Below are 16,902 nucleotides of genomic sequence, written 5' to 3'. Positions count from 1 at the left end.
ACTCCAATCCGATGACACGAATGCGACTGCGCTGAGAGGAGATGGAAAAATCCTGCAGCCATGAGCGCAACAACGGAGGTCGCGTAGACGCCAGCGTTCGCTGCACATTTACACGACGATAGTCTGTATCGTCACGGATCATTTTCCGGTCTGATATCACAGTAGGAACAGTTCGCCAGAAAAGGGTGACGCGATGACTGTCACCGAGCTGACCACACAGCAAGAATTCGACGACTTTGTCAAGTGAGTAGTCGGAAATACCGCGGGAAAGTTTATAACCTTCTTTCATATGTTGCTGCCAAAACTATATTTTATGCATATTTCTCTAAAAATTTGAATCATTAGGAAAGCTCTGATTGCTAACAATTGATGTATCTGTATAGTTTTCTGAAAGAAAAATTTTTGATTTCCAAATAATACATTTTTCTTTGAAGATGTCACAATATATCAATTTTTTTTACTTCATCTTTATCAAAATTCAAGATTAATATATTTTCATATTCATTGTTGCATAATTTTAATGATATGAATATAACAATTGTTCTCATAATTTTTACAAGTACATTTTTATTATGCAAGGTCCAAAGAACTTAGCGTTGTTCACTTTTACGCACCATGGGCACAACAATGTTCCCAAGTGAACGACGTACTCAAAGAGATGACTAATTTGGAACAATACAAGGATGTCAAGTTTGCTAAAGTCGAAGCAGAGAACTTGCCCGAGGTATCTGTAAAGTCTGGAATAGCTGTTGTACCTACCATTCTTCTATTGAAAAACAGCAACATTATAGATAGAGTAGACGGTGCCAATGCTCCTGCACTGACAGAGAAGATCAAACAGCATTTGAAAAACAAGGATCCTCTGTTGCTAGATGTGTTCCAAACGAAGGAATCCCTTGAGGAGAGACTGAAGAAATTAATAAATCAAGCACCCTGCATGCTCTTCATGAAAGGAAATCCTGCTAATCCACGATGTGGTTTCTCCAGAACAATTGTTTCCATCCTAGATAATTATAAAACAGATTATAAATCGTTTGATATATTACAAGACAATGAAGTTAGGGAAGGACTTAAAAAATTTAGTAATTGGCCAACATACCCGCAATTGTATCTAAATGGAGAACTAATCGGTGGATTAGACATAGTGAAAGAAATGGATGAGTCGGGCGAGCTTGAAAGTATGCTACCGAAGAAAAATAGTGCGGAAACTAAGTGAATTGATAAATATAATTATAAAAAAAGAAAAAAAAAGAAATGTTTAAGTTATCTTTCTTAGATATTGCGTGTTAATTATGGAAAATATATCCTACATGGAAGCAAAAGCTATTTTTGTAGGAATATATCGTTTGTGAAATAAGTGATTAAATATATTATGTATTTATAATGATTTCAAAACAAATGGATTTTATTTACAAATCATCAATTAAATTTTATGCAAATATATCACTAAAAATTTTTATTGCAAATAGTATAATTTAATATCTCGCTATTATACGGAATGTAAAAAGTGTGGTCAACAGAAAAATAAACTAAAAAAATTTATAAATTGTTTGTATAAATTTTGCATAGAAGAATTACATGTATTGTTGAAATTACAAATAGAGAGAGAGAGAGAGAGAGAGAGAGAGTCTTTGATTATATAAAATTAATTTTTTTCTTGATATCTAATTCCAGTTTAAATACTTTTCTTTTATTTACATAACCTGTTACCTTTAACCTATGATATTGATAACAGAGAGAAGACTGATTGTGAGAGGCGTACGAGGTGTCATGGCCCGCTTTTATTTTTTATTTTTTTTTTTTTTTTATTGAGCAATAAGCGCGCTCTGGCTAGTCGCCATACAGCTTGATACATGTAAGTTATATCGTCTGTTGGTATGATTTAACAATAGGTAAAAATATTGGAGTCATCTGAAAGCGATACGCCCTCTGTTAATCTAAAAAACGTGGACATGAACTACAAAGCCAGGTCCACGAAAGTTCTCAGAGAGTAACATATGTGTGCACAATTTCTGATTCTGTTCCGTGCTATGTAAAAAATGCCTGTAGTATACGAAATGCCTATGTACACGAAATGCCATCAGTGCTGTATAGTAAAACGCATATATATAAATATAAATAAATTTTTAATTTTAATTTTTTAAATAAATTTTGTGGTCCTCTCTCTCTCTCTCCCTCTCTCTCTCTCTCTACACATACACAAATAAACACACACACATATAATATATATATGTATATATAATATGACGCTACAACTTTATTCTGAAATATCTGCGTTACGTTTAGAAATATATATACATATATATATATATATATATATATATATATATATATATATATATATTCAATTTAAAACATTACATGAAATACACGCGCTGGAATTACATATATATATTCTATGTGTACATAAATATAGATATATTATCTCTTTTCGAAAGATATGTTAACATTGAAAAATTTAAATATAATATATATTTAATTAATTGATTCATATCTATTTATGTCGTATCACAAAGTAAGAAGTTAAAATTTGACTTCAATCCCGAAAAATACTGTGATCCAATGTAATGTTCAAAGATAAAATAAATATTTTTTTATATATTCAATGCCATATTTATATATTTTTATTTACAAAAAAACAATGTCTGTTGTGGAATAAAAACCTTTTTAACCGTATTTCTATAAATCTTTTTAATTAGCAGTATAAAAATTCTTAATATTAATAATATAATTATTGAAATATTTATTAATCTGTTTTTTCTAATATTATTTAAACCTACATTTCCTGATTCTTTAAAAGATACATAATATATAATCAGCTAAATTAATCACATAATAGCCCTAACAATCCTCTACTTTTTGAAAGGAAAATTAAAAAATCTTAATGATCACCTAATAGCCCTAACAATCCTATTTCTCGATTAAGTGAAATTATTCGAGGAAAGCCTATCTCTAATCACATATATTTTAATTACGTGCCCTAATTACATTCTCTAACCGCATGCCCTAACCGCGTGAATAAATGTCCGACATTACGTACTATTGTACGTAAAGCTTTTCTTCAGGCCAGTTGAACTTACTTTCGTTGATCCTGGCCACTTTCTCGCTCGATCTCTAATCAGAGATCGAAAAAGGAGATAAACACTCCTTCTTTTGCCGATTAATTACCGGCAAATAAGCGTAAATATTTCACGCTCATCTAACAATCGCTCGATTTTACGATCGTTTCTTAAATATTTGAATATAACTTTATTTTAACTCAAATAAAGCCAAATTACTACAAATTTCTATATACTATATTTTCTAATAAAATATAAAATTCATGTATGTGTATAACTTTTATGATATTACAAATTATTTAATTAATTAATCGTTTGGCTTTATTTTAAGTTAAAGTAAAATTTAAAAACAATATTTACAAACAAATTCTACAATGGATGAGCTATGATATAAGAAATTAGAATAAAATAAGTGCGCGTTATAAGAATAAAGTAGTATCAAAAATTGATAAAATTGTTAAAATTATTAATGCGTGCTCTTGATTTAATAAACTAGTCAAGTCTTTACAAAAAAAAATTTCTTTTCTTGATTCTCTTTTTTAAATTAATACTTCAATATATTTTCGCAATAGATGCAAAGCATTTCGAAAGAATTTATTAAAAGTTATTTAATTGAATCTATCCTAGCTCATCCATTTTAAGGCAACGGACTTACTCTACAATTCACAATCTACAATCTACAATCTACAATCTACAATCTACAATCTACAATCTACAATCTACAATCTACATCTACAATCTCTACGAATCCGTTACCTTAAAGTTAAATAAAAGTTTTTCTCACTCACCGACACTGATGCGCAACAGCGGAGTTATAATTATCGAAGCTACGTTGTCTGTAACATACAAATATAAAATTCATTTATATTAATGCTCACAAAATGCAATCAATATTTCAAAAAATTTTTATCGCGCGGAATTTTATATCCGATGTGTAAAATAATAAGCAGAGATAAACACGTGTGGAAAATTTTTATAAAATTTTAAAACTGTTTTTTTAAGAAAGTTTTTTAAAAAGTTTTATATAACTTTTATAAAAATCTTTCTCTCTAATTTTCTCTTTAATTCATTTAAATAATAAGATCGAATTATTATGCGTACGATTTATCACAATTGATATACAAATAATAAATATTCACCATCAGGTTGCTCCGCCGATGCAAGATGCCTCTCCCAGGCCTCCTCCTCCTCTCATGTTGTTGACGCGCGAGACTTTCAACGGCACTCCCGCACTCGCGAGCGATATTTTTATATCGCTATTTTCGTTATTTTACGCGCGATACTAAACGGCACTCCCGCACTAATTCGGTACGATTAAAAATTTTGTCGCGCGATGTATATATTTAATATATATATACTTTGTCCGACACTCCCGGTTTCGGTACGAGCGAAAATCCCATTTCATTTCGCGAGAATCAATTTCGAGCCAACAGGTCGGGAATGCAACGATACAGCGAGCAAAGATTAGGCCCAAACCGGAAAGAAGACGAAACGATTGACGGAATAGAGGAAAATAAAGTTCACCAGCTCTTTTTCGCGCATAATTATCCTATCTCATATCGAACCTGGACCCGCTAAGCACGATTTCAGGTGACCCGCACGGATGCTATATCACTAGCGCAGTACACAAGGCTGATAGACGATAAAAGAGGAGGATACCCATATTTTTTAAAAGCTAACATTCAGCAATTTAGAAAATGGGGAGGCAACCCCTTTTACCGAGCAAAAATCGCGCCTAGGGGAATCCACTCGACTCCTCGACAGGGTTAACACACGCTAGGCGTGTGGCTGTAGAGTAGACGAGCAAAGAGAAGGGACCCATTGACGACCATTCCGAACAATCGATCGAGTTCTAACCGATTCGGGCCAAATCAATTGACGAAGCAGAGCGTGTTCATCACTAAGCCGATCGAGCGTGAAGCTCGAACCCGCGCGCCCATGTACATTTTGTACTGGACATACGTTCTGCGCGGCCGGCATCACCAAGTGCCACGTTGCACAAGGCGCGAGTACGGCGCAAAGCAACGACTCGATGAAACATCTCAGTTAGTTGGCGTCGGAAGGAGAGACTCGTTAACAAAAACGAAATTGGGATTTTGAAAACGCGATAACGCGAGAATGCTATAACGCGAAAACGCGGTTACGAAGCGCAGCCGTCCGCGGCACGTTGACGGCATCGACGACGCGAAAGGGTACTTCGCTTCCCTTTCAGGCACCATAAGATTTATGGTAAATAGAAAAATTTAAAATAAATCTCAAGGCACCATCCAAGTACTAAGCCCTCCCACCACGACAAGGTGTACCCCATGGGAGGGTTATATTATATATAATTTTTTTTTATATATAATATAATATAATATAATAATTGTAATTAATAAGCTCTCTATAAAAAATAATTAAATGGAGTGAGAGTAAAAGCTCTCAAATCCTTTACTTTCACTCCATTTAATAATATAATATATAATATATAATATAATATATATATATATATATATATATATATATATATATATATATAATTTGGAATTTATTTTGAAATATAGTATATAAATTTAAATTTACATAATAAGATTTCGATTAAATTGTGTATTTAATTAACAAAAATTGAGAAAATTTAAAGCATTGGTTGAAATATATTTAATTCTAATATTATATTCTAATATTACAAAGAAATATTATAATAAGCATCGATGATTGAAATATCAAAACATAATCGTTTATACTCTTTTATGCATAATCTGTTCCAATGTTTAATCGCAGTAATGAATGATTGCGATTCGATAAAGATTTATCGTTGCATTACAGTTTCATGTCGTTAATTAATTTTTAATTATTTAACATTTATTAATATTCATAACAAATTATGTTTCAAGAATAATCATAATCGTGTTTAACAAAAAAAATTATAATATACGAAGCGTTTCTCACCACTACTTTATTACTCGAGAGTCACTGTGCGAATGATGACAAAGCGGTAACATATAGAGCCCTATTGTTTATATTTTATATTGTTAAAGTCGAACGTCGTGTTATCGATAATCTAAAGCTAAAATATTTTATTGTAAAATATACATTGTAAAATATACATTACCGAAGAATATTAAGTTAATGAAGTATTTTAATTTACTGATTAAAATTGATTATTTATTCAAAAATTTATCACGGAAACTTTTGTTATGCTAATTATATGCATCCATAATTCGATTGTTTTACTTCGCGTTTTCTCACATCCCAAATTATATTTAGATTATCAAGTAGAACGATAAAGTAACACGGATGAAATATATTTGTGTTCTAATTATTAAAATAATAATTATTGTCCGCAAAAATCGCAATTATCAAAGTGTTTATTTAATATTTTAAATCCCTATAATTTCATCGATTTTCGATTAAATTGTGTATTTAGAAAAATTAAGAAAACTTAAAGCATTGAATCGAAATATATTTGATTTTAATATTATATTCTAACATTATAGAGAAATATTGTAATAAGTATCGATGATCGAAATATCACAACATAATCTTTTATCATCTTTTATGTATAACCTGTCTCTATTTTCAATCGCGGTAATCAATGATTGCGATTTGATAAAGATTTATAGTTGCTATACTGTTTCATGTCACTAATTAATTTTTAATTAATTAATTTTTATTAAAATTTATAGTAAATTATGTTTCCATACTAATTGTAATCACGTTTAGTATAAAAATTACAATATACAAAGCGTTTCTTACCACTACTTTATTACTCGAGAGTCACCGTACGAATGATGACAAAGCGGCACCGTATAGCGCGCTACTGTTTATATTTTATATTGCCAAAATCGTACATCGTGTCATCGATAATTCGTTACCGAAATATTTTATATTATAAAATATACATTAACGTAAAATATTAAATTATGAAAGTATTTAATTTATTGATTGAAATTGATTATTTATCAAACAATTCACGCAGTCTTTTGTTATGCTAATTATTTGCGTCTATAATTCGATTGTTTTACTTCGCGTTCACTCACATCCCAAATTATATTTAGATTATCAAGTACAACGATAAAGTAACACGGATGAAATATATTTGCGATTCTAAATATTAAAATAATAATTATTGTCCGCAAAAATCACATTTATCAAAGTGATTATTTAATATTTTAAATCCCTATAATTTCATCGATTTTCGATTAAATTGTGTATTTAGAAAGATTGAGAAAACTTAAAGCATTGAATCGAAACATATTTGATTCTAATATTATATTCTAATGTTATAGAGAAATATTGTAATAAGTATCGATGATCGAAATATCACAACATAATATTTTATCCTCTTTTATGTATAACCTGTTTCAATTTTCAATCGTGTCAATCAATGATTGCGATTTGATAAAGATTTATCGTTGCTATACTGTTTCATGTCGCTAATTAATTTTTGTTAATTAATTTTTATTAAAATTTATAGTAAATTATGTTTCCATACTAATTGTAATCATGTTTAGTAAAAAAATTATAATATACAAAACGATTCTTACCACTACTTTATTATTCGAGAGTCACCGTACGAATGATGACAAAGCGGCACCGTATATCGCGCTACTGTTTATATTTTATATTGCCAAAATCGTACATCGTGTCATCGATAATTCGTTACCGAAGTATTTTATATATTATGAAATATACATTAACGTAAAATATTAAATTATGTAAGTATTTAATTTATTGGTTAAAATTAATTATTTATCATACAATTCACGCAGTCTTTTGTTATGCTAATTATTTGCGTCTATAATTCGATTGTTTTACTTCGCGTTCTCTCATATCCCAAATTATATTTAAATTATCAAGTAGAACGATAAAGTAACACGGATGGAATATATTTGTGTTCTAATTATTAAAATAATAATTATTGTCCGCGAAGATCGCAATCATTAAAGTGATTATTTAATATCTTGGATTCCTATCATTTAATCGATTAAATTGTATATTGTTTAATTAACAAGGAGAAAATTTAAAGCATTGATCGAAATATATTTAATTCTAATATTGTTACAGAAATAATATAATAAGTATCGATGATCGGAAGATTATATTTAATTCTCTCCCCTTTTATATATCCTCTTTCAATTTTTAATCGCGGTATTGAATATATTATATTATACATAATTTTATATATAATATAATATATAATTAATTTTGTATTATACTATATAAATTTTAATTCGCAAATATAAACGATAAATAAAAATATAAAAGATAAGAAAAAATCTATTATATAAAGACGCGCGTCCGCACAGCTTGACAGCTAGGCTCAGACTCTCTGACAGTCGTTGTTTAACAACATTTTGACAACGCGCGCGGAAATGATCTTCTTCCGTCGACAGACTTCCGACCGAAAGAATTCAATAGGTGGCGAATACATCCAGGGGACGCGGGAACGTAACAATATAATAAATAATGAATGTGATAAATAATTAAAATATTAATGACTTACATCATATCTTATTGATCCATTCAAGACCTTTTTTTTTTGTTTCATTTTTTTCTTGTAGCACTCCAATCCTTGTTGCACTCATTTGAATTTCTCGTTGCACTTACACTCATTCACGAAAAATTCCTCGTCGCACTTGCAATTGTGTTTAGAGAAAGAATTTGATAATATATGAGACGTCTCACATCACTATTTCACTGCTCAAGAACCACTAAGCGAATGATCGTAAATCAGAAACATTACCGCGGAACTGTTTATATCGCCAAGGTTGACTATGTAAAAAAAGAATTTGATAATATATGAAACGTCACTACTTTATTGCTCGAGGTTACTGTGCGAATGATAATAAAGCCACATGTAACATATTAACAATAGCGTGATACTGTTTATCAAGGTCGAACACGGTGTTATTGATCATTCTCTCGTTGTTGAAATATTTTCTGTAATATAAAATATTTGTGCGAGGAATATTAAATTATAGAAGTATTTTAATTTATTGATTAAGATTAATTGATTATTTATTAAATTATTTATCACGAAGCCTTTCGTTATGCTAATTATTTGCATCTATAATTCAATTGTTTTACTTCGTGTTCTCTCATAATCTCCCCCGCCTCAAATTATATTTAGATTTTCAAGTAGAATGATAAAATAATGCGATGGAATACATTTGTGACTCTAATTGTAAGTATTAAAATTTAAATTATTGTCCGTAAAGATCACAATCGAAGTGATTATTTAATATTTTGTATTCCTATCATTTTATGGATTTTTGATTAAATTGTGTATTGTTCAATTAACAAGGATTAAGAATATTTAAAGCATTGGTCGAATTATATTTAATATCGTTAAAGAAATATCATTATAATAAGCATTAACATGACTGAAAGGTCATAACATAATTAATTCTCTTATGCCCTTTTATGTATCACCTGTTTTAATTTTTATTCGTAGTAATGAATGAATGCGATTCGATAAAGATTTATCGAACAGTTGCGATACAGTTTTATGTCGTTAATTAATTTTTAATTAATTAATACTTATTAATATTTATAGCAAATTATGTTTCGATACTAATCATAATCGTGTTTAGCACAAAAATTACAATATACGAAGCGCGTTTCTCATCACTACTTTATTACTCGAAAGTCACCGTGCGAATGATGACAAAGTCGTGATATGTATAGCGCGCTTGCTATACGTCGCCAAAACCAAACATGATATTATTGATAATTCTCTGCCGAAATATTTTACGTACTACATATACACGCGGAATTTTAAATTATATAGATATATTTTATTTTAAATTAATTATTAAACGATTGATGTATCACGGAACCTTTTGTTATGCTAATGATTTGAATTTATTTGATTGTTTTACTGCGCTTTTTCGAAATCAAATTTTATAATATTTAGTTTTGCATTTTAAAAGACTAACTTAGAGGGAGCTAAATAAATACATAAATAAATGATGTTGAGAGAAGAAAAAGAAGACACAAATAAGTAAATAAATAATAGCGTGAAAAGAGAAAACATACTAATATTTTTATATAATAAATTACTATTAATTAAATTATTTATATTTTTATTCATATTATTTATATTATCAGAGAGACATATATGTTATCCTCTGAAAACATTCGTGGACATTGGCTTTATAGTTCATGTTCACGAGTTTAACGTTCATAGAGGGAGTATCGCTCCCATCATCTGAAAGCGTGCCATGACATCTCTCAGTCTTCTCTCTGTGTTGATACATATCAAAATACCATGTATAATAAATATCTAGATAGGTATAATCTGTATTCTCAGGTATACCTAATTTTACATGATGACTTCAACGTCATCTTTTTTCTCTATTTTTTAATAACTTTGAAATACGCCGCTTAGATGTCGCTGAAAGTCAACATTTGTAACAATCTTTTCTGTTGTCAGCTATACTGTCATATATTTTTTAAATTACTGTTAACGTAATTTCTGAATATATGTGTAAACGATACCGAAAGAATCTATTAAGAAATCTTTAAGGTAAGATTTTTTCATAATGTTTTTTTATCGAATTACAAAAAATTTTTCTTATCACACAATGTTATAACATGTATAATGAATTAAACCATATAAACTTGAAAAACAAATTATTTTATTTAAGCAATTTACTAATTTTATAAATTATACATATTGTAAATCTATCTCGCATATTTGCGTGTATATCATTGATCAATTTTATGATGACAATAATTATAAAATATAATATATAATAAATATGAAAACATAATGTTATATTGTTAGAAGAAAAATCAACAGTACTAGTAGAAAGGATTATGATTAATATCTTTTGATTAATCAATTTGCCAAGAAATAAATACAGAAATAGACGGAATGTAACTAGAAAAGTACTTTATCTCTCGTTACATAAATCTATTTATCTTTGATCCCGCTGCATGGCTTTTATGAAAAATAAAATTATCATATGCGCTAGTGAACTGAATTTTTCAATTCACAGGAAACGATAAAATGCGCGGGAATGATAGCATTAAATTCCTGTCAATAGCCGCGCGAAGGATGTTCTTTTATAAGTTAAAATAGATGCAATTTTAGGAAGCAAAAATTAGCACTTGAAATTACCTCACAAAGCATTAAACATGAAAAAATGTTGAATTACATTAGTAAAAATTTAAATTAAAAAAGAAAATTATATTTTATTTATATAAATTCTAAAATCACATATACACACAAAGATATAGAAAACAAATTCAACATTTAATACGCGTAAATTTAGCAAATTAAAAAATATAGATATTAATTTTATTAGATCAATTAAATTTAGAATATATATAATACAGACATTAAATATTAAGTACACATCAAATATCAAAATTAAAAAATCGATTTAAAAACAGAAATTTTTAAATATAATATATATATATATATATATATATATATATATATATTTTTTTTTTTATAGAATCAGATATTAATTAATAAGATTATATATACATATATTTCGGAGATAATTAAAATTTTAACTTTTTGAAAGGATACGTTACAAAAATAATTATGTAGGTGTCTCTCAGCAAAAATATAATAATTTTTGATAATATTTAATGTGAAAATTTTAATCATTTTTGAATGTGCAAAATCTCTTGTATCATATTTTGCATAATCTTATGCGTCGCGTACTTTAATGATAACGACATAATTACATTGCTGCCTCTATTTGAGAGAATTCAACCTTTACCATAAATTGGAAAATTGTCGCATCATGAGGAAAATGGAAGTCATTCACGTGTCGGTCGAATATATTTTATAAACCGTCAAAAAGCTAGTAATTTCATTCTATCACGTTTTATATTTAATTAATTTATATTTAATTTATATTTAATATTCACATTATTATTAACATTATTTAATTAATTTATATTTAATTTATATTTAATATAATAATTTAATTTATATATAATTTATATTTAATCTTCATTAAAATATAATCTTTTTCTCTCGATTTTATCGAAAAACTTAAATTAGTTCGAGAATTAATATAATTGATTTAATGTTGATAATGTTTGACCGTTTTATTACGCCGTTGTGTAGATTTATCCGGTATCAACCGACTTTTCTCGGTTGTTTACCCCTCGAATGGCGCAATTATTTGTTATCGATAGAACATATGTAGGAGTTCGACTATGTCTCTTCTGAATTATCATCTTATGCCTAGTTCAAACTCGCTGGATGGCTCTGCATTTGTTTACTTATTACATTATCGGCAATCGACGAGTAACTGTTAAGATTCATCGCCGTTTAAATGTAAAGTATGACATCACGATGATCACAGGCATCATATGAGCTGACCAATATTATTTCAAATTAGTTACAATTAACATCCAAGCTTATTAATTTACATTTCTTCTAATCAACATAAAAAACATCAATATGAAGCTAATTTAGATAATTTCTAAATAAATAAAAAAGAAATGAGTTTTAAAAAGTTATAATCTTAAAAGATATGTTTTTTTGAAAGTTATATATATATATATATATATATATATATTTATTTATTTATTTATAATATTATTATTATCATCATCATGTAGATAGTATCAAAAATTATTATTTAATCTAATTATTATTAAAATTATTAATTTAGCCAAAAGTATAAGTAAATAAATTTTCGTTTAAAGAGGAACATTTCTCCGAGAAATAATTTTCATCGACATGGTAGCCTAATTCTCCCTTTTATTTGCATTCCTCGAAAAAAGAGAGCAAGAGATAGAGGGAGGAAGAGATGCTATGTCATCACGATGACGCAAGTATATTTCGCCTCCGCTTTTCACTATTGATTCCCTGACGTCACTAAAGGACATTTTACGTAACAGAAGTCCTTAATCCTGCAAGGGGTTACTCTAAATTCTGTTTTCACATACAGAACGCTCCGAAGAATTCGAATCATAATAGCAAGGACATTTAAGTCTTTTATCTAGAACACATACTTCGCATATGTTTATTTTAAAAATCAACTAACTTGTTAGTATAATTATTATTAATACGATTATGTGCTCGTTAAAACATAGATATCGTTATCATTCTGAAAGGCAATATTTGTTTATGCGATACGTAATTAACCAACGTATATAAAAATTTACATAATAATACGTTTCTGATCGATACCAAAGCACCTCGAGAATGCTTATTATCACATTTCTTTTCTTTCATCGCTAATATCACCGTGTATATTTCCATATTCAATGATCCGGTCCAATGCTTGCAAAAATGATATAATAATCTTTAGCAACTTTACTCGCTTAAGCATTACATTATTGCTGTGGCACAAACGGATAATTATATTATTATTGATATTAATTTTATCTTATACTCTTGTATTTCGTATCTTACGAATTTTAAAATAATATTTCGTCATCTATCCATTCGATTTACTTTCTTGCAAAGTACAATTCATCCAATTACTATAACAACATCAATTTATATGATCATGTTAGATATTCTTTTCAATACATGCTTAACAATAGTTGTTATGTTGATAATTTATAATTTATTCCGCAAAAATAATTTGTCAACTAACATTCACAAAACATCGTGGAGCAACATAAAAATAAAACTGACATTGATCAAAATTGAAATAATATGCTCACAGAGAGATAAGAAAAGGTTACACAATTTAAAAACAACTTTTTTTTCTGACAATATATTTTGTTTCTCTTCATTTTGTCTACTTATTGATAATTTTTCGGGCCAATTTTAAATGTAAGAATTTTTATATTTAATCAATTTAAACAATTTTTTGTACAATTGAAATCTGTAATTAAATATACCGTTCTCTTATTTTTATTATAAATAATTAATGACAAGCAACTTTTTAATAATAAAGTCTTTTTTACATTAAAAAAACTTATTTTTCTTAGTTACCTAATTTATACTAAAACTATTTATATAAATAATTGATTATCAAAGACGCAACAGAAAAAATATATGAATTAGCATTAAATAATATTACATGGGTTAGCAAAACGTTGATTGACCTTTCTATTATATAATAAAATATATAGCGCTCTCTCTCTCTCTCTCTCTCTCTCTCTCTCTCTCTCTCTCTCTCTCTCTCTCTCTCTCTCTCTGTCTCTCTCTCTCTCTTTCTCTTGTCCTTGTCTTTCTTTCGGAATGCATTTCGTAAAATATTTATATAATACTTGAAAGCGAAATTAACAACATCTTGAACAAAAATGTTCCGAAAAAATGTATATTAAATATCTTATTGCAAAATCTCTCTGATGTTTGCAAGGAGATTATTGATGAAGAATGATGGAACTGATGGAACGAGATTGTGCAACTTGTGAATAAGTTATTTGTTTGTAGTATGAAAGATAAGGACAATATATTATGCTCGCGATTACTATTTGATTATAGGAGTTTCTTAATTGTTTGATCTGTAGACATCTCTGCATTCTCTCTCAAGACTAGTTATTTAAATAAAATCACGTTAACAAGCCGATCGCCGATTCGAGGACTATTTAATCAATAACTAAAGGTGGAATATATTAGAAAGGTAAGTGATTATGTATTAGCACCGGAAGAAGGATCGCTCCCCAGCAAGGTAAAAAGATCATATCGCTCCGACAATAAGTGGAGTCGATTTTTTTATTTTTTATTGTTAGATTAATTACGATATATTGCAGCGGTTACGAAGTATCTAATAATGATAATAATTTAATCTTTGATGTGCGATTTTTATCATTGATGCAAAAATGAAGAACAGAGATATTATGTAAAACACATAAAATTGACTTGTATTTTAATAATAAAAAATGACAGAGAAAATAATAAAAGCAGTACATCTTTGCCGAAATAAAAACAAAATTGCTAATTGCAAATTGTATCTTCAAACAAATTAAATAATGGATATATCTTCTATTTATTATCTCATAATTATATGTATAGTTAAAGTGATACAATTTATATATTATATATATATCTGTTATATATTATATACCGAAATAAAATGGTGTATCACTTCTTCAAAGTATGTGTAATGCGTGTATTTTCCATATATCTATATATCGCACCACGATTGAAAATGTGGATTGTGTTAAAATGCATGCAATAATTCATGTAACGAAACACGATATTTCATATCGTGTGAATACATATAAGAATATACAAGAAAATAAAACAATATACATATTTCATCATCGAATAGAATAAGTTTTAATGGAACTTAGAAGAAGAGGAAGAAATTGGAGAGATGATTCCTTGCAAAAAAAAGAAAAGGTACGTATCGTTCACATCTTCAACGATGTCAATCTTTGATTTTTCTTTCGAAGAACTTTCCAGTCTTGTTATTCGCAAATTGTGTTAATGTAGTTTCGAACGCGCAGTGAACGGACAATAGCAAAATATGAATGACGTCGTCCGCCTGTGAATTATTATTTTCTCGGAGAATTTGAATTTATGTCATAATATTTTATCTTTAAAGAAACGAAACACGCGAGTTTAATGAACTATAGAGTTAATGAACTATGAAGGAATCATCAAACTAGAGAGAAATGCACGTTGACTACTCCTCGTTACTCACTGTCGCATTGAATTTTGCGCTAAATAATTCGCGTTAATTGTAATTTTCAAAGACGGATATCGATTTTTAATTAGTCACAAAAATAACTAAACAAACGCGTGCGACCAATATAAATAAACGTAGATATTATTATACATATTTTGTAAAGACTTATTTTTTATTCTCGAAGCTTATGTTTATAATAAAATAGAGATGCTTTCTCTAGATGTAAATTAAAGTATTAATTTTTATGTATATTTATTAAAGTAATTTTCAAGAATCAAAATATATAAAATATATTTACAGTAAATACATTTAATTTCACGAAATTATAAATTATAGCTTTATTATAACTTTATCTAAAAAATAATTAAAATGAAAAATATAGATGCCATAAAAATTTTGGCAAAAATTTCGACGTGTATCTTTGATGAAAGAATTGTATAAATAAGTCTTATTTTCTACGTGAAAAGATTTATCTCACGGCAGACAAAATTAAACTGAATGATGAAAGAAGTCTTGTTACTTACGTTATCGCTATTTTCACTAATTATCATCTTATTTTCGAAATATGTTGATATGTATATGACCCAACGAATTATAATGTCAACGCTAATGTTATCAAATTTGACAACAACATGTACACATGACAACTACAATGTTACACGTCTAATAATATACTTGTTATTTACACAAAAAAAGATGCACAACTGCAACTTTGCATTTTAATGAAGTACAAACAATTGACTTCTGTAAACAATCCGGTTATAAAGAAATCCAATTAAATGTACAGAAATTAAAAGCATCAACTTATTATCAATCAAAATATTTTTACTCGAAATAAACAAATAAAAATTCTAAAAATTGAGATGTTTTATTATTTCTAGTTTTTTTTTCAATTTCAACTAGCAAATTATAAACTCATTAGTTTCACATTAAAGAGAAAAATATTCGCTGCTATCATCAAATAATAAAAAACATTTCATTATTTTTCTATTTTTTTTTCAATTAAGCTTAATACGTTAAATATGATTATTTAAAAAATATCATAATCTACATTTCCTTCTGATCGATTATGAACCTTTTTCACAATTTGATTATCTTAATGAAATATCTCTTAAAAATTTTTTTATTTAACAATATTCAATTTATACTTTCACATTTATCCTCATTTATTTTCCTTAGTTACTTCTAAAGTCGGGGGAAGAGAACGACGCGTCAGGGGCAGCCGATAGGCCGCTCGATACGTCGTCCGGGGGTGGCACCGTCTGGATTTCCCTCACGCTCGTGCACGCACACAT

At 28.2% G+C, this 16,902-nt stretch overlaps 1 protein-coding gene across 1 annotated transcript; it reads left to right on the top strand.

The window, feature by feature from the left end:
* LOC105254699 (glutaredoxin-3) lies at positions 1-1,379 on the top strand. The gene is made up of 2 exons (XM_011263533.3): positions 1-243; positions 580-1,379. The coding sequence occupies exons 1-2, from the start codon at positions 194-196 to the stop codon at positions 1,214-1,216; spliced, it is 687 nt and encodes a 228-aa protein (XP_011261835.1). The 5' UTR covers positions 1-193; the 3' UTR covers positions 1,217-1,379.
* The last annotated feature ends 15,523 nt before the right edge of the window (positions 1,380-16,902 follow it).

The sequence above is a fragment of the Camponotus floridanus genome, unplaced genomic scaffold, assembly GCF_003227725.1.
Source record: "Camponotus floridanus strain SB8 unplaced genomic scaffold, Cflo_v7.5 scaffold1, whole genome shotgun sequence".
NCBI lineage: Eukaryota > Metazoa > Arthropoda > Insecta > Hymenoptera > Formicidae > Camponotus > Camponotus floridanus.
Note: the sequence above shows the minus strand (reverse complement) of the source record. Positions and strands in the feature narration are given on the sequence as shown.